This window comes from Lagenorhynchus albirostris, chromosome X, assembly GCF_949774975.1.
Source record: "Lagenorhynchus albirostris chromosome X, mLagAlb1.1, whole genome shotgun sequence".
NCBI lineage: Eukaryota > Metazoa > Chordata > Mammalia > Artiodactyla > Delphinidae > Lagenorhynchus > Lagenorhynchus albirostris.
Window position 1 is genome coordinate 119,985,805 of NC_083116.1, and position 18,502 is coordinate 120,004,306.

The 18,502-nt window shown below is 41.7% G+C and overlaps 1 protein-coding gene across 3 annotated transcripts in view; it reads left to right on the plus strand.

The window, feature by feature from the left end:
* Positions 1–17,413, plus strand: part of VEGFD (vascular endothelial growth factor D) — a 36,663-nt gene extending 19,250 nt beyond the window's left edge. For 2 of the 3 annotated variants that reach the window (XM_060138154.1, XM_060138156.1), the window contains exons 2-8: positions 653–863; positions 5,249–5,439; positions 8,380–8,409; positions 8,829–8,977; positions 10,137–10,237; positions 16,021–16,216; positions 16,797–17,413. In XM_060138154.1, the coding sequence (XP_059994137.1) occupies positions 653–863; positions 5,249–5,439; positions 8,380–8,409; positions 8,829–8,977; positions 10,137–10,237; positions 16,021–16,216; positions 16,797–16,923 (1,005 nt within the window). In that variant the 3' untranslated portion in view covers positions 16,924–17,413. The remainder of the gene's footprint in view (positions 1–652; positions 864–5,248; positions 5,440–8,379; positions 8,410–8,828; positions 8,978–10,136; positions 10,238–16,020; positions 16,217–16,796) is intronic. The other variant, XM_060138155.1, reaches the window with a different exon arrangement.
* Positions 17,414–18,502: the final 1,089 nt, after the last annotated feature.

The window sequence follows — 18,502 nt, forward strand, 5'->3', positions numbered from 1 at the left end:
ACAGAAATTTATTCTCTCGCGGTTCTGGAATCCAGTTGCAAAATCAAGGTGTCAGCAGGGCCATCCTCCCTCCATCGGCTCTTGGAAAGAATCATTCCTTGAGTCTTCCAGCTTCTGGTGGCTTCAGGCGACCCCTGGCTTGTGGCTGAGTTACTTTAGTCTCTGCCTCTGGCTTCACAAATCCTTCTCCTCTGTGTCAGTGTCTTCCCTCGCCTGTCTTTTATAAGGATGCTTATCTTTGTATTTAAGGTCCACCCAGATAATCCAGGATGACCTCATCTCAGGATCCTTTTAACTTCATTACATCTACAAAGATCCTTTTCCGAAAAAAAAGTCATCTTTGCAGGTTCTGGGGGTTAGGACGTGGACATGTCATTTAAATGTCCACCATTCAACCCACTACGATACTGTCTTTAAGTGTTCTGAGAACCCAGGGGGAATAAGTCATTCCATCAATCATAAATGAACAGAATGTGAATCAAAACTACTAGATGTCATTTTTCCTAGGTACTGGTGTCCATTTGAATAATCTAATTTCTTCTTAGCTCTACTTACATTTGTAAGTGTTAGCAATGAATATTATCAAGACAAACTAGAACTTGAGTAAGTTGCCTGTAAGCCAGTTTTTTTGTTTGTTTTGTTTCGCTTTAAGCGGGCATCCCGGTCAATGTTAGAACGATCTGAGCAGCAGATTAGGGCGGCTTCGGGTTTGGAGGAACTACTGCAGATCACCCACTTCGAGGACTGGAAGCTGTGGAGATGCCGACTGAAGCTCAAAAGTCTCACCAGCGCGGACTCTCGCTCAGCATCCCATCGGTCCACCAGGTTTGCGGCCACTTTCTATGACATTGAGACGCTAAAAGGTAGGTGTGTGCGTGCGGAGGCCAATTCTTCCTCTTTATCAGATAGTAACAAACGCGCCAACTTCTTGTAAAAGTTTGAGTAGGGCGGGCACGTGTCTGGGAGAAAAAAACAAGGGGGTCTTTGGTTTCATAGCTTCAGTGTTAGTGGAGAGTCCTGGTTTCGTGGGTTTACTCCACAGAGAAATATACCCAATATGATTTTGAGATCGAAAATTCAACACCACATAACACTTCCCAATATGGAAATATATTTAACTCAGAGATGTGAGGGCAAAAGGAACCCGGAAAGCCTGTTCTTAATAAAAAAAAAAATAATTGAGTTTACTTAAAAAATAAAACATCCTGGGTATTCATTAATAAGGAGCATTCTACGGCCATACATACATGGATAAAAACCAATAGATTAGGTATAGCTTTTTTATGTCTTCAAAATTCTGTGATTTTTTTTAAAGTAAAAATGAAAAGTAGAATTTAAAAGCTGAGTTGGAATAATGCATATTGGTATTACTAGGAGAATAACGGAGGGGGAAATTCTCTAGACAAAAGAATCCAGACGCTGGAGTAGAAAATAACACGATTTGAAATAAAGAGAATGACTCTTCCGTAGTAAGGTTTGGAGGATGTTTACAAGCAAACTATTGTCTGTATGTACTGTCCTATAACGAATGACATGCTTGCCAAATACAGTTGTGAGGCCTCCAATTAGGCATTTAACTTTTTTGATGATGTGTCAAAACAGCACAAGAAACCACCGTGGCATTGATGATTTAGCCTTTTAGATTTGATGAACATAGGATTACCTGGTATCGGATTGTAGCTATTGCATAGTTTAAATTGACTGCTCAGCCAAAATTATTCTTTTCTTTCTCTGTAGAGTTATCTTTATTTTCTTCCGTTTGTAAAAGGACGATATTGTTGGCTGCGGGGAAGGCTGTGCGTAGGTGGGATCGATACCTTAGCAGCACCAGAGTCCGGGAGTGAAGAGGATGCTTGGTGTGCATCTGTATGACTGTGTCTAAATGAGTTGAGATGGTTGGAACCATGGCCTAGAACCCAATTTAGCCAGAGGTCTGAAGCTCTAGTTGTTTCTGTGTGGTGAATGAGCAAGGACTTCATGAAGGCAAAGGGATCAGACCTCATCTGGAGATTCAGGGCCTTAACCAGATTACGTGTTTGAAGGCCTGAGGCAAGCCTGGAGATGCTCTGTGAAGATGGAGATAGAGAAGCATTACCATAAAACCAAGAGGAGGTGATTTTAAAAAGTCATTCATGTCGAAATTGACATTTTCTAAGAAGGAAACCATAAAAAGTTTTTAAAAATCTTTTTTAAAAACATAAATAATATGGAATTTGCCAACTCTGAAATGTCTCTTGTTACGTGGGGGGGGGGGGGCGGAATCATCTAAAGTTACTTAGTAAGTTAGAAGCAGCAAATAATTAAATCGGTGTGGTATCCCAATTATAATTTGCTCTAACTCTCCCTCATGGATTTCAGGGTAATTCCCTGAGGAAGAGCAGTCCTGCTGGGCAGTAGTAATGACAGTAGAGATATGAAGCCTTTGCTCGGTGTCATTGGTCATAGTTCCACACAATGTTCTGACTTTGAAAACTTAGTTTTATAAAAAAGAAAATAGAAAGCAACATTTAAATAGCATTTTAAGCAAGGAATGTTTTTATAACTTGAGTACTTGTTTTTGCAAGGATTTATGATTAATAATAGTGAATTAAATAGTACCTAACTGGGTAATTTATCTCCCATGTTTACAACCTTCAGACTCTGTATATAAATATTCATAATCAGGCATTTTAAGCGGTTTCTTGGACTAGTAGATTTTATGATGAAAAAACAGAGTTTAGGTAAATTGTATAGTATATGCAGTGCTTTTCAGCCAGCCAAACGTATTTTGTGTTTTCAGTGATTGAAGAAAGCATCATATGAGGAAATCTGAGATTAATGGGCGGAAAAGGAAGAAGGCTGTGGAAAAGATGTTTTAAGAGAATAATTTAGAGACTAGCGTCAGATCTGCAACAATAATGTTTTATCTGTATCCTCCAGATAGAAGTTCTCTCTATCCCTTCTGGTAGAAACACATTCACATATATGGGAATTCAGAATCTGGGCAGAGACCATTTACAAATTTTTGAAGATGGGGTAAAAATGGAGAAGAGTTTATCTATCACTGTGTAACACATTACCCCAAAACTTAGCTGCTTCAGACAACATTTTTTATCGCACAGTTTCGGTGGGTCAGAATTGCAGACATAGCCTCAACTGGTATCTCTCCTTCAGGGTCTCTCCGGAGGCTGCAGTCCAGGTGTCATCTTGGGTCACGGGCAGCATCCCAAGGTTCAGTTGGGGCCGAATGTGCCTCCAAGTTCACTCAGAGGTTGTTGGCAGGATTCAGTTCCAGACAGGCTGTTGGACTGAGGGTCCCAGCTCCACACTGGCGGTTAGGTAGAGGCCACCCTCAGTTCCCTGCCATGTGGGCCTTTCCAACATGATGGCTTGCTTCATCCAAGCCTGCAAGCTGAGAAGGCAAAAGAGTGCCAGCGAGAGTTGGGGATTGCCAGCAAGATGGAAATCAGTCTTTGTTAACCTAATCGTGGCAGTGCCACCGCATCGCTCTTGCTGTGTTCTCTTCATAACATTCGGGTCCCTAGGTCCAGCCCACAAGCAGAGGAGGGGATTATACAGGGTGTGAACACCAGGAGGTGGGCGTGATGGAGGGTCAGATGAGAAGCTGCCAACCACTAAGGGTTTTCACCACTCCCCTCCACCCCAGTGTATAATCAACTCTACAATTCCATGACAAACTAAAAGAAAGTCTTTAAATATTGTCTTTATCATAATATTGAATCATTTCCCAAAAACGTCCATAGAAAGGCTATGCAGCATTAAGTATCATAGCATCAAAATCTAATTTAAAAAAATAAACTTTGAGAGAAAGGCGAGTATGTTTTACAAGAATGTATGTAATCTTTTTTGATTCCCCGAGGATTGTTTCTTTTTCCTGTTTCCCACAAGTTAGCTAGAATGGCCAGAATATTGCTCCTTTCATCAAAATGAAGCAGCTTGGGCTTCCTTCCCTGGTGGCGCAGTGGTTAGGAGTCCGCCTGCCAATGCAGGGGACATGGGTTTGAGCCCTGGTCCGGGAGGATCCCACGTGCCGCGGAGCAGCTAAGCCTGTGCGCCACAACTACTGAGCCTGCGCTCTAGAGCCCGTGAGCCACAACTACTGAGCCCGCGTGCCACAACTACTGAAGCCCGTGTGCCTAGAGCCCGAGCTCCGCAACAAGAGAGGCCAACATGGTGAGAGGCCCACGCACTGCAACGAAGAGCAGTCCCCGCTCAACGCAACTAGAGAAAGCCCGCACGCAGCAATGGAGACCCAACGCAGCCAGAAATAAATAAATAAATAAATTTATTTTTAAAGAAATGAACCAGCTTATTTCATCATTTGATAGAAACATCAGTATCAGGCATTTGCAAATAAGAACACTCTGACTTGAGGAAAGATTAGCTCCACTTCAGTTTTTTGTTTTTGTTTTTTTTTCAGTACGCGGGCCTCTCACTGTTGTGGCCTCTCCCATTGCAGGGCAAGGCTCCGGATGTGCAGGCTCGGCGGCCGTGGCTCACGGGCCCAGCCGCTCTGTGGCATGTGGGATCTTCCCGGACTGGGGCACGAATCCGTGTCCCCTGCATCGGCAGGCGGACTCTCAACCACTGCGCCACCAGGGAAGCCCCCACTTAACTTTTCATTCATGTGTTTGCCGTATATGGTTAGTTAAGCAACCAATAGAAAGGTATTTCTTTTTTTTTAATTTTATTTTTTATTTTTTTGGCTGCACTGCACGGCTTGTGGGATCTTAAGTTCCCCGACCAGGGATTGAACCCGCACCCTCGGCAGTGAAAGCATGGAGCCCTAACCACTGGACCGCCAGGGAATTCCCAAAACGTATTTCTTAATGGTGCTAAAACCTGCCCACACCTGGCTTCAAGGAGAAGAAATGCCATCCAGCTGTGTCCTGTAAATTGCTTAATAAATAATGCTTACATGTCATTGCTTTATGTGCCTCTATTTACTTCCTTATTAGCAGGCTTCTGCAGATGTACCCAGTGTAGTCATATCCAGAACATGGTGTTCATCACCAACGGAAGGTAGAATTAGAGTCTACGAAGGGATCGTATAAATGGGAAGGAACGTAGATTTTGGTTGTAAATTTTCTGCAGACAATCCTTGGTTAAAGGACTGACCCCAAATACCCGTCTGGTGAAATCACCAAGCGCTGCACGTGTGAGAATGACGGTGTTGAGTGTAACCCTGGCACACGTGGGCATGTCAGGGCCCTTTGTTCCACTGGCCCAACGAGCTGCCTCTCCGCAGTTATAGATGAGGAATGGCAAAGGACGCAGTGCAGCCCTCGAGAGACGTGCGTGGAGGTGGCCGGCGAGCTGGGGAGAAGCACTGACACGTTCTTCAAGCCCCCCTGCGTGAACGTGTTCCGGTGTGGTGGCTGCTGCAATGAAGAGAGCCTCGTCTGTGTCAACAGCAGCACCTCGTACGTTTCCAAACAGGTATGAGGACATCAGCCCTCCCCGGAGCCCTGACGCTGATAGTGTCGACAGCTACAGCTCAGCTGAGTGCCAAGCGCTGTCTCAATGCTTTATGTATGTAATCTCATTGAACCCTGAGATAAGCTAAATGGGTAGCTTATCATCTTCCTTTATAGACGAGGAAATGGAGGCTCAGAGAGATAGCTTGTGGCAGAGCTGGGATTCAGATCCAGGTGACTCCAAAGCCTGGACCCTTGTCAGTTGCTGTCTCTCTGATGCTATAATGTCAAGGATCAGAAAATCGTATAGAAGTTACTAGAACAGACGTTTAAAGGAACGAAGATAGCCACACTGACTTGTGTATTCATTAGGTTCCGTGTTGTTCAAATGGAGTGATTGAGAAGAGTTCAGTGAAGGGTGGGGGAAGGAGAAAGGGCTGGTGAAGTACCCAGAGCTGGCAGAAAGGGAGAGCTGTTCCCACCCTTAGACTGAAGAGGCAAGAGGATGGAGCGGTTATGGGAACCGAGAGAGGAAATGGAGAAGCGGGCTGCAGGACTGGCTGGAGGAGGGGCAGCCCCTGCCAGCCCTTAGCCCGGCAAGCGGGTGGGGGGCAAGAGGGCCTATGGATGCATTCCATGGAGGTCAGCATCCTGGGATACAGCCCAGAGGGGAAGGAAGGAAAGAGGATGGCGTCTCCGGAGGCGCAAATGGAAAATATCTAGCACAAAAGACCTTTGAAAATAATCCTCCAGTCCCCATGAAAGAAATAATTCTTCCCTCTCCATCTTATAAAATTCCTTTTGCTCAGTAGATAAGTTTTTGATTCTGTCGCTACCATATTGTTGGGAAATGTAATAAACGTGGCATAGAAGAGCAGTAATAACAAACTTAGCAAAACATTAAAAAGCTGTAAGTCAAACTACATTCCTTTTGGTTCTGTGTCGCAAATTCCTCACGCACATTGGTATATTCATTTAATTGTCACATTTGCCTCTACAATCTAGCCTCATGATTGTGAAAAGAGGTAGCACAATAAAATTAGCCATGCACCGAATATACCCATGTTAGGTAATTATCTTAACTGGATGGAAAGAATGGAATCCTGATTTGTTTGATACTAGGTTAACTTATCCTTAATTTTCCCCCCCTACTTAAAATATCCCTTAAACTGAAGAGTTTCTTTTTCTAAATTCTTTTAGAGAATCTTGGAACTTGTAAAAATTCTGACCTCTGCTGTTTGACAGTCAGGGGAAAAAATGACATAAGTATGGCTAAGCATCAACTGTGAGTGGAAACAAAGCTTGCATAACGTTAACGTAAGAGACTTTAGTTCATGACCGTGTTATACCCTAGAGTATAGCTGAAAAATTTCGCAAGAAGATGAAGTTCATGCAAAATAAACACTCTTAAAAACACCCGCTTACTTAGACTCATGGATGTGCCATTACGTATAAAAAGGTCAGGCTAAACACAACTTTAATGGATTGCTTCCACTTAACAATGGATAATTGAGTATTTTGACTGCTGTCCTCAACAAATGAGTAGTTTTAAAGAATGTGCTTAAGTGTAAATGTACAGCAGTTTTTCTTTCCAAATATGCATATTTGAACATTGTAATAGTGGTTTTTCTTTTAAAGAAAAACTACCTCTCATCCCAAAGTTATGGACTGTTCAGTGAAATACATCTTAGAAACTAAGTGAATAAAATGAAGACTCTATGTAGTAAGAACTACATGGAATGCTGATTGAATGGACAGAGCATTCAAATCAAGTTGAAATGCATCCATACATCAGAGAGCCTCTCTAGAAACAAAGTAACTGATATTCTCAGCAAGTAAATTTTACTTATGGAGATCCCATCTTGCTTCCTCTGGTCACAGCAATTTCATTGCAAAAAGTAATAAGGCATATTCTTAAGAATATCCCCTCTAGCTCTAGAGTAGACTGCCTGGGTTCAAATCCCCACTCTTCCGATCAATAGTTATATGGCCTTAGGCAAGTTATATAACCTCTCTGTACATCTGTTTCTTCCCCTGTAGAGTTGGAGGGGGGTAATTTAAAAAACCCTCCCTATAATGTTGTTACAAAGGTAAATGAATTAATATAAAAGTGTTTACAACAGGGGCTAGCATATAGAAACATGGAATGATATTCATGTTACCTCTCATTGTTTGGGCATGATGGTCTTGTATCAGTCAGTTATTACTATATAATGCTGCATAATAAACACCCTAAAACTTAGTGGCTTCAAACAACGATGGCTTTTTCTCATTCGTATATCTGAGATTCCTTTAGTTTAGAGTGGGCTCAGTTGGGCTTGGTGGCAAGCTGCAGGTTGAGTCCCGGTCTGGTCCCTGTGTCTCGTATCCCTTAGACCAGCAAGCCTGCCAGCTCATGCTCTTCACATGGCTAGAGCAAATGCATGCACGCACAGTTCAAGTCTGTGCTTGTGTCATGTCTGCTAATGTCCTGTCAACCAAAGCAAGTCACATGGCCAAGTCCAAAGTCAAGGAACAGAAAACTGTATTCCTCCAATGGAGATGGCATGGGAAGAGATAAGTAAATAGTTTTGAACAGTAATCTGTTCACCATGGTTGCAAAGAAACTTCATAGCTATAATTTCATTTAATCCTTACAATTCACACTCAGACTTAAAGCAGGAGCAGGGGACATTTTACAAGGTTACCATTTCACAAGCGTTCTAGGGACGCCAAAAATTTAAGAGATTTGACAGAACTTAAATACTTGGTAAAGTTGGTTAAGGCCCTGGTCTTCTGACACCCAGCCCAGAATTCTTTCCTTCATGCCAGCCCTTAGCCTTATTAGTTCTGTTTTTTTTTAAATTTTATTGAAGTATAGCTGATTTACAATGTTGTGTTAATTTCGGTTGTACAGCAAAGCGACTCAGTTATACACATATATATTCTTCTTCATATCCTTTTCCATTATGGTTTATTACAGGTCATTGAATATAGTTCCCTGTGCTATACAGTAAGACCTTGTTGTTTATCCATCCTATATATAATAGTTTGCATATTAGCTCTATTCTTTTTTTTTTAACATCTTTATTGGAGTATAATTGCTTTACAGTGGTGTGTTAGTTTCTGCTTTATAACAAAGTGAATCAGTTATACATACACATACGTTCCCATATCTCTTCCCTCTTGCGTCTCCCTCCCTCCCACCCTCCCTCCCTATCCCACCCCTCTAGGTGGTCACAAAGCACCGAACTGATCTCCCTGTGCTATGCAGCTGCTTCCCACTAGCTATCTGTTTTACGTTTGGTAGTGTATTCTTAATGGACGACTTTGCTAAAGTCATTACCGTAAGGGACAAAGGCAAAAATGCAGACTGTAGAAATTATCCTTATTTTTGTAAATATGTATTATAGTTCTCTTTCTCTGCTCCAGCTCTTTGAGATATCAGTACCTTTGACATCAGTACCTGAATTAGTGCCTGTTAAAGTTGCCAACCATACAGGCTGTAAGTGCTTGCCAACAGCTCCCCGCCATCCGTACTCGATTATTAGAAGATCCGTCCAGATCCCCGAAGAAGATCGGTAAGCATTTCTTACACTTCTTTATGCTTGTTCTTGCCTTGGCTAAAGCTGTGTGTGGAGCATAGTTCATTAATTACAGAGTCATCGCTCTCTCTTCAAGCTCTTTGTCGTTTAGGTTCTAACCCAGATCTACGGGTAATAACTGTTTGGCAAGTATATTTTTTATGAGGTGTTACATGTATATTGCAGTAGGATCAGAAAGTTCAGTGGTTTTGAACTCAGCATGTCAAGCTGTGGGCACGTTTGTTCTTAATATGCCTAGTTTGATGCAGCTGTAAAACTCTACTCCAGACTCAGATTTGGCATCTGTTCCCTCATTCCAGAACAAGCATTAGATAAAACCCATTTCAGGCTGTTTACATCTTTAAGTCCTGAAGTTAGGAGGGGGAAAGTAGGCTCCTGGAGTCACTGGGGAGTGGCACAACTGTGTGCATCTGATTCTGGTAGTTTTTTAAGCCTTCCTCTTAAGTTGACCAAATGGGAAATATTATTTTGAATGAAAAATGACTTAAATTTAATTTGACTAGACATTTTGTGAGGATTTTGTGATTCTTTATGAGACAAATTATGACACCCTCAAGTGTTCTGAAATCAAAGGTAAGAATCATTGATTTGGGGGAAAAGAATTTACTACAGAGAAACAAAGGGCAAATCACAACTCTTGAATAAAAATACAGAGTAATTAAGTTGGATACTTAGATCTTGCACAAGTAAAGGAGTAAACGCACTGTGTGAGTGCCAAGTAGAAAAGAAAGCTCGTAATAGAGGAACATTTATCCTCAAGATTTTCCTGCTGTCCTGGCCAATGTTCTTATCTCCGTGTTACAGACATAATGCTCAGGAGCTATGTTAGAACACTATTCACTTGGGGTAAATAAGCTCTGTTGACAGCTAATTTACATAGTTTTTAACACCAATCCTCTTAAAAAGATTATACCTTTCCAAAATTACAGTTTGGTTTCCAAACGTTTCCACAGAGAATATTTGTAATTACAGAATTACTATCTAATAACATGCTGTTCATCAATATGAATTAAGCTCCTTAAAAATCTTCACTGTTCTCCACTCAGAAATGTATTCAACGTTTCTTAGAAAATGTTCCAAAGGTATGACTGCTCTCGAAAGCTTTAAAATCTGATTTATTGTTTTCTCCTCCTAGCTGTTCCCATTCCAAGAAACTCTGTCCTATTGACATGCTCTGGGACAGCAACAAATGTAAATGTGTTTTACAGGAGGAGAATCCACTCGCCGGAATGGAAGGTAATCATAGCAGTGGTGAAATGATAATAGTAATAATAATAATAACAACAATAGCAGCTAGTATTTACTGACCAAGCGATCTTGTAAGCCTTTTATATGTATCAACTCATTTAATCCTCCCAATAATCCTAATGTATGATTAGTATCCCTTTTTTTTTTTACAATTACAAAATGGACACACGAAAATGTCTAGTAACTTTCTAGACACACAGCTAAGAGTGATAGAAGCAGTGAGATTCCAGAGACCTCTGTGCTATAATTATATAGTAAGTCTACCAATGCATCATTCTGCTTTTTAATCTTAAAGACCCAAATGATTAGAGCATCCCAAAACATTGAATTTGAAAGGGGATGATAAACTTTAATGAAAGCCACTTCAGAATGAAACACGAGTCAACCACGTTTTACTAAGTTATTTATATAAAAAGTCCTACAGGAATGTAAGGTCATTTTGGACGTGTTGGTTTCTTTCAACTGTGTCATGGGAAAACATGCCAATAATTTGAAAAAAATGGGGAATAAGAGAAGAATTCTTCTGAAACGAGGGCAAAGTAAAGCAAAACACAGCTGTTGGGCTCAGGGGAGTTGGGAACCAGATGAGCTAGGCTCTCGTCACTGCACATAACTCACAATGCTCTGATTTTTGATTACGAACATCTGGCTGAAAGTGAATCCACTTTTTATTGACTTCTGAGAGAACTTGACGTGATTCCACTGTAAAGATAGTAAGGAATCATGCAATTTGAACCTTGCTTGTTTCCAACTATGATCTGCAAGCAAGATTAGTAAGGATTAAGCTCTAAGGAATCTGTCCTAGAAACTGTAAATAACAAGCTACTCCCTGTGCTTCAGTCTCTCAGCTTCCAAGTGTTTTCATGAAAGCTCAGCCCAGGGTTTGAGGGAATCTTAAAGTTCATGTCGCTTAAATGCCCATGCAGATCTTTTTTAAAAATTGAAGTATAGTTGACTTACAATGTTTCAGGTATAGAGCAAAGTGGTTCAGTTTTATATATATATTCTTTTTCAGATTATTTTCCATTATAAGTTATTGAATATAGTTCCCTGTGCTATACAGTAAGTCCTTGTTGTTTATCTATTTTATATATAGTAGTGTGTTTATGTTAATCCAAAACTCCTAATTTATCCTCTCACCCCTTTCCTTTTGGTAACCATAAGTTTGTTTTCTATGTCTGTGAGTCTGTTTCTGTTTTGTAAATAAGTTCATTTGTATCATTTTTTTAGATTCCACATATAAGTGATATCATATGACATTTGTCTTTCTCTGACTTACTTCACTGAGTATGATAATCTCTGGGTCCATCCATGTTGCTGCAAATGGCATTATTTCATTCTCTTTTATGACTGAGTAGTATTCCATTGTATACATGTGCCACATCTTCTTTATCCGTTCCTCTGTTGATGGACATTTAGGTTGCTTCCATGTCTTGGCTATTGTAAGTAGTGCTAACATTGGGGTGCATGTACCCTTGCAAATTAGAGTTTTTGTCTTTTCTGGATATATGCCCAGGAGTGGGATTGCTGGGTCATACAGTAACTCTGTAAATGCCCATGCCAATCTTGAATGTCATGTACATCCTTCCCACCAAGTCTTCAGCCGTCCTCTGCTAGAAGATGCATCAGTCATGGGGAAACTTGACAAACCCACTGAGGCATCTCAGTTACACTGGGCACACTCTTGTTGCTAATAAACTATATTGAACCTGAATCTGTCTCTCTCTCTGTCTAGAAGAGTGCTGTCCAGTGGAATTACAGTGAGAGTCACATATGCAACTTACATTTTATAGTACTCACATTAAAAAGGTTAAAAGAAACAGATGAAATTAATTTTAATGTTTTACTTAATCTCATATTTAAAAAATACTCTCATTTCAACATGCAGGCAATATAAAATTTATCAAGGATATACCCTTCATTCTTTGTGCTGAGTCTTTGAAATCCAGTGTGTATTTTACACTTAGAGCACATCTCAATTCACACTTGCCATTTCATGCTCATTCTGGCCCGTAGCCAGCATGTTGGACAGCCCAGCTCTAGAGCATCAACTTGTTAGTTCAGCTTTACCCTATAGAACCATGTAAAACCAATCTAATTCTTTCTCCATGTGACCCATTTTTAAATGTGTTAGACAGTTATTGTGTGGAATCCAAAAAACGGCACAAATGAACTTATTTACAAAACAGAAATAGAGTCACAGATGTAGAAAACGAACTTACGGTTACCAAGGGGGAAGGGGGGGGGAGGGATAAATTGGGAGATTGGGATTGGCATATACACAGTATCATACATAAAATAGATAACTGATAAGGACCTACTGTACAGCACAGGGAACTCTACTCAATACTCTGTAATGACCTATATGGAAAAAGAATCTAAAAAAGAGTAGATATAGGTATATGTATAACTGATTCACTTTGCTGTACACCTGAAACTAACACAACATTGTAAATCAACTATTCTCCAATAAAAATTTTTTTAAAAAGGAAGTTATCGTGGAAAGCTGTATACATAGAACTTAAAGGCTGTTCTAATCAAGCTTTTCCTGGTACACAGCTCCTGGGAGAGAGATTTGTACTGTGGAGGTTTACATGCAGGACTGCTTTCAAAGGTGAAGGGTCGGGGGCAGGACTGGGCAGAGGGAGAAGTTGAACCGTGTTGCAGTTGCTGAGAGGCATTAGCCAAGCCTGTGGGGAGCTGAAACTGGGACAGCCCGTGGGGGGACGCCGCAAATTGAGGCAAAGGGGCTGGGTCCTATGGACTCGTCACTGGATATGGGCTGCCTCAGAGAGGGGATATAACCTTGGGTGAGGCAGCTTCTTTCTGCTGAAGGTAATTCCTGGGGAGGGACTTAGCCGGCGCCCATGTGGGTTGAGGGCCGGAAGAGTAGTGGAGAAAGAGAGGAGTGCTCTGAGCCAGGGAAAAATGAGCGCTCAGGGCTGGAAGTGAAAGACCGCAGCGCGTCAGGCTGCTGGAAGACGGTCAGCATGGTGGGGACGTTACAGGAGGGGGCTGGGTAGATGTGAGAGAGGAAGCTGGAGAGGTTCACAGGGGACCCTTGTAAAGCGTGTCCCAGAGCTTGGACGTGATGCTAAACGCAAAAGGAAACCACTCAACTGGTTTAAGTGGACAGTGACAGCACCAGTTAGAATTTTAACAAAATCAACCGAGTGACAGTGTACAAGAGGATGGGTTGGCCTGGGGCAGGCGAGGAGGAAGGGGACCTTTTAGGAAGTTGTGGCAATGATGGAAGTGAGAGGCATGGGGTAGCCTGGATCACTTCTGATCACTTCTCATTTTCATCTCTTGCAACTCAGTTAATGTGGGCCAAGTTCATGGTCACTTCTCCAGTGGCTTCATCAAACTGATGACATATATTGAGCTTACTGTTCACTAAATACTTTTTCTTCCCACACACGTGGCTATTAAGCCAGCTGCCTTTTCTACAATAACTTCTCTTCCCTGGATGAGCATATGTGAGTTAGTGAATCCAAGTCCAATTTAATTTCATCTTGTTAGATTCAGGCCATTGCTCTAAACTGTTTTAAAAAACAAACAAGAAGACTAACAATACCAAAAAAAGAAAAAAAATTAGGGAGTCCTGATTCTGGATTTTAAATTCTTCAAGATACCCACAAATTCAAGAAGTTACTTTGAAAAATTCCATCAGTTTATTGATTTAAAATGATAAATGGAACAAGGCTGAGGACCTAACACGTCGGTACCCCATCATCAACTTCCCTAGGATTGAAATTGATACACAATGCATGGGGTATCACCCTTAGCTAGTTACCGCTTCACTCAGCTCTCCTACGTCCATTCTCTGTCACTTTCAACTTATCTATAAGGATCGAGGTCAGCCACCGCCAACTACCTTGCTGAAGTTCAGCAAGTACCCGGTAGACTGTGTTTCCCTAAACCACGGCTCTAAGAATGGAGTTGGGACAGCCTGAAGTGTTCTAAGTGAATCTCTACTGCCACCTAGTGATCCATGCAAATCTTTTAGGAGCTTCTGTCTAGTCTCGTCTTGCCCCAGAGTGACATCTGGCATCTGCATATGGCTTACAAAGCTTACCTTCTTCCTCTTCACACAATTCAGAATGGAGGATCCTCAGCTCTAGCCTTTCAATACGCATTCCACAGGAGCCCTCAAAGATCATCAGTCACAGAGCAGTTAAGACTATGAGATTGGATGACATGAGACTGCCATTTTGATATATCATTAATGGCCAGATACTGGCAAGACCGTATGCCTTAACCCAATGTCTTGGAATGCTAGATGGGATTCTTCAGAATCTCCATATATCGGCCTGCTTCAGGACCCTTTTATTACAACAGATAAACTCAGCAAATGTTTTTCAAGTGCCTATTTTATGCCAGAACGATGAGACCTGATCCCTATAACCTTTAGGAGTTTTTCATTAACAGAGGAAACAGAGAAATAAACAGACAAATGTAAGCAGTACCAGAAAGGACAGAATGGAAATATGCACAGGGTAGGGCACTTAACTAAATTTGAAGTTGGGAAGGGTATCGGGGGAAAGGATGACTAGCAAAGGGAACGACAAGGCGAAAAGCATGGGGTTGAGAGACCCTGACATATCACGAGAACTGAAAGTACTATAATTTGGTATGGAGGAACATAGGATACGTGAGAGAGAGACAGAAGATGAGTCTGGGAGGTTAATAGGGTCCAGCTCATGGAGGGTCTCTTATGTCTTGGTGGGGAAATTGACTCTTATTGGGGAAGAGAGAACCTTTTAAGGTAGTTAAAGCAGTAGAGCAGGGACTTCCCTGGTGGCGCAGTGCTTAGGAATCCGCCTGCCAATGCAGGGGACATGGGTTTGATTCCTGGTCCGGGAAGATCCTACATGACGTGGAGCAACTAAGCCCGTGCGCCACAACTACTGAGCCTGCGCTTTAGAGCCCATGAGCCACAACTACTGAGCCCTCATGCCTAGAGCCCGTGCTCCGCAGCAAGAGAAGCCACCACAATGAGAAGCCCGCCCGCCACAACGAAGAGTAGCCCCCGCTCACAGCAACTAGAGAAAGCCTGCGTGCAGCAACGAAAGACCCAACACAGCCAAAAATAAATAAATTAAAAAAAAAATAAAGCAGTAGAGTGACATGATTAGATTTGCATTTGATATTGTGGAGAATGGATTGAAAGGGTAAAGCTTGTGGTGAAGTGAATGAGTGCCATCTGCACAAAAAGTACAAGGCACTGACTTAATTGAGGCAGTGGCAGTGATGATGCAAAAGAATAAATTCAGGGAGGCAGAACTGGGTGGACATGGTAATTAGATTCAACATGGCGGGTGAGTCAAGAGTGATGGTACCATTCACTAAGTGAGGCACACTGGGAGAGAAGCAGGTTTGGGGAAGAAACTCAACACTTAACTTTCCTCCGAGCCTTTCAAGAATGCTAAGGTGACATTGCCAAGTTCTTCCAAAGTTTCTGTCTCCTTTGTTTTTTGCAATGAATTTCAACTCGATGATCAGAATTGGACATGGAGTAGTAGTTATCCAGTTGTTTTGTATATTTTCTAGAAGAAATATCGGTCAGCTAAGTGTGTCAAAAACCTCTCAGACCCTCGTCTCTCAGCTGATCATGTGTTCCGACAGATGTCTGTGGAATCAAAGTTCATTGTCACTGCTGTATCCTTTATATTAGTATTATGATCTGCGGTGGGGAAATACATCACTGTTTCTACCCATAGCCTGGAAGGTGTGAGGTGTATTTTTTGACCATCACTTTTTCCGTTTAGATCACGCTCATCTCCAGGAGCTGGCTCTCTGCGGTCCACACATGAAGTTTGATGAAGATCGTTGTGAGTGTGTCTGTAAAACGCCATGTCCCAGAGATCTCATCCAGCACCCAGAAAACTGCAGTTGCATTGAGTGCAGAGAAACTCTGGAGAGCTGCTGCCAGAAGCACAAGATATTTCACCCAGACACCTGCAGGTGAATGACTTTTGCACTTTTGCCTAAATTTGGCCCGTTGACATTTAATGTAAATACCATTTAGATTTGGTGGGATTCCTTATTAAGCCAATTTTACTGTTCAGTGCCAAGCCCCCTTTTTGATAGTAAGACAGAGGTTTGGCAACTACGGAATAAGTATATAGAGTGATGATTGACTGTGAAATCCAGAAAATCCTGCCTACTGTTGTTGGCTTATGGATCTTAAGCAAAAAGTAAAGTTGATGAAATTTCAGCAATTATTATTTCAGATCAGCTGACTCTTTAGCTCAATCTCTCTCTCAATATATATCCACATATGTTTGCTTTTTTTCTTTGAGGAAGGGGATGTCATTGGATTTATATAGCAAGAACTTCACTGATGAATAGAACACTTAGAAGTTAGCAATTGTGCTTTAATAGATTTTGAAACCATGTGGGGTAACCATCAGGATTTTATATTGACATTGCAAATATGTATCTGGAAAATTTACTTTGAAAACGTAATCAAATCAGATCAGCGTTTTTCGTTGGAATTTAGCCCTTGATTCTGAATTCTCATGTTTATTTTCTTTTGTAACAGCTGTGAGGACAGATGCCCCTTTCACACGAGAACCTGTGCAAATGGAAAACCAGCATGTCCAAAGCATTGCCGCTTTCCAAAGGAGAGAAGGGCCGCCCATGGGCTCCACGATCGAGAAAATCCTTGATTCAGCCTTGATCCCCAGTTCCCCATCCCTGTCGTTTTAAACAGCATGCTGCTTTGCCAAGTTGCTGTCACTGTTCCAGGTGTTAGAAAAAAAATCCGTTTTACATAGTACTATGGTGAATCCAGATGGACCTTCCATTAAACACCAGCTGAGGATCCCCTGGCTCTCTGACAGATGTCTTCTAACTGAAGGTGCTCTGCACACCAAGGAATGGAGAGTGAAAAAGGTTTGATCATCGTGGAATGACAGGTACCATGTGATTAATTACTCAGAGCAGATGAGGCAGTTCGCATAGTCTTCGAGTCCTTTGCTAATTGCAACTCTCTTGTGAATTATTCTGATTCTTTCTTATGCCGATTTTGATTTGTATGATCAGCACTGATTATCTGATTACTGTCCAGCTTGTAGTTTTGAGTTTACCAAACTACTGTCTGTTGTTTCATATTTAAGTGTATTTAAAGAAAATAAACACATCATTCAAGCCAGAGAATTTCGTGTGTTATTGAATATGCTACCGCTCTAAATTTTATGCTAAATAAAAAAATATTTTACAGAGAGAAAGGAATTCAGAAGTGTGAGGTGTGGGAGAGACATGAACACAAGAAAACTCGACTCCACTTTTGGGAAACCGAAAGAATAGGTCTCAGAAGGTTTAAGGTTCTAAACGAGGTTAAATAAATGTGACCCCCAAATCAGCTGGACATCAGTCTTTCCTTTGAGATTCAGTTGACCTTGACTTGACCCCCAGTTGAACTTGACTTGATGGAGGAGAGCCCACTGGTGCCCCTGACATCTTTGCGGCCGTATATTTCTTCCGGCCACCTCCAGCTCCACGTTTCTGCGCTTATTCAACTATCAGTCTCATTCACATCTCAGTTCTCAGGGCCTCATGATTCATCTCTCTTTTCCACAGCTACCCAGGAAGGGAGCACAAGCTTTTTTCCTTTGCTTTTTTGCTCAAATACTCCCACAAATAACTTGTTGATGGTGTAGATTTACTGAAAAGTTTGGTAAAACAGGGAATTTAGCAGCTCTAGCGGAACTAAGTTACTTAGCAAATAACTTAAAAATTGATGCTCTCCCAAGCATCTTGCATAGATAGGCAGGTAGGTAGGTAGGTAGATAGATGATAGATACACACATAATCTATTACATTTATTGCACACTTTTGTAAATAGTTATGTTCACGTTATCTCCCCACTACTCTGTGACCTCTTTGCGATTGGAACTGTGTCCTGATCAAACTTGTGTAACCCAAGTTTCTCAGGCCAGACCATCTGGAGCAGTACAATAATAAGGAGATAAAGAATGATAAACATAGCAAAAAACTGTATTGTTTCTCCTAGAGCCGAGTGGTAGAATGGTTGGATCCTGTCCCAAATCCCTGCCCTTCCTCTCTCAGGGTTCCTAAGCAGTTCCCAAGTTCTCCCGTCCTTTGCTGAAGTTCTCTCGGAGGCTGTGGCTCTGGGCCCTCTGCTTCCTTCCTTCCTTCCTTGCCTTAGCTCTCAGCCCCTACCCTGGGGACACAGCTGATCTTGACCTTGCCTGGGACCAGTCCCCACAGTGCAGCCATTACCAT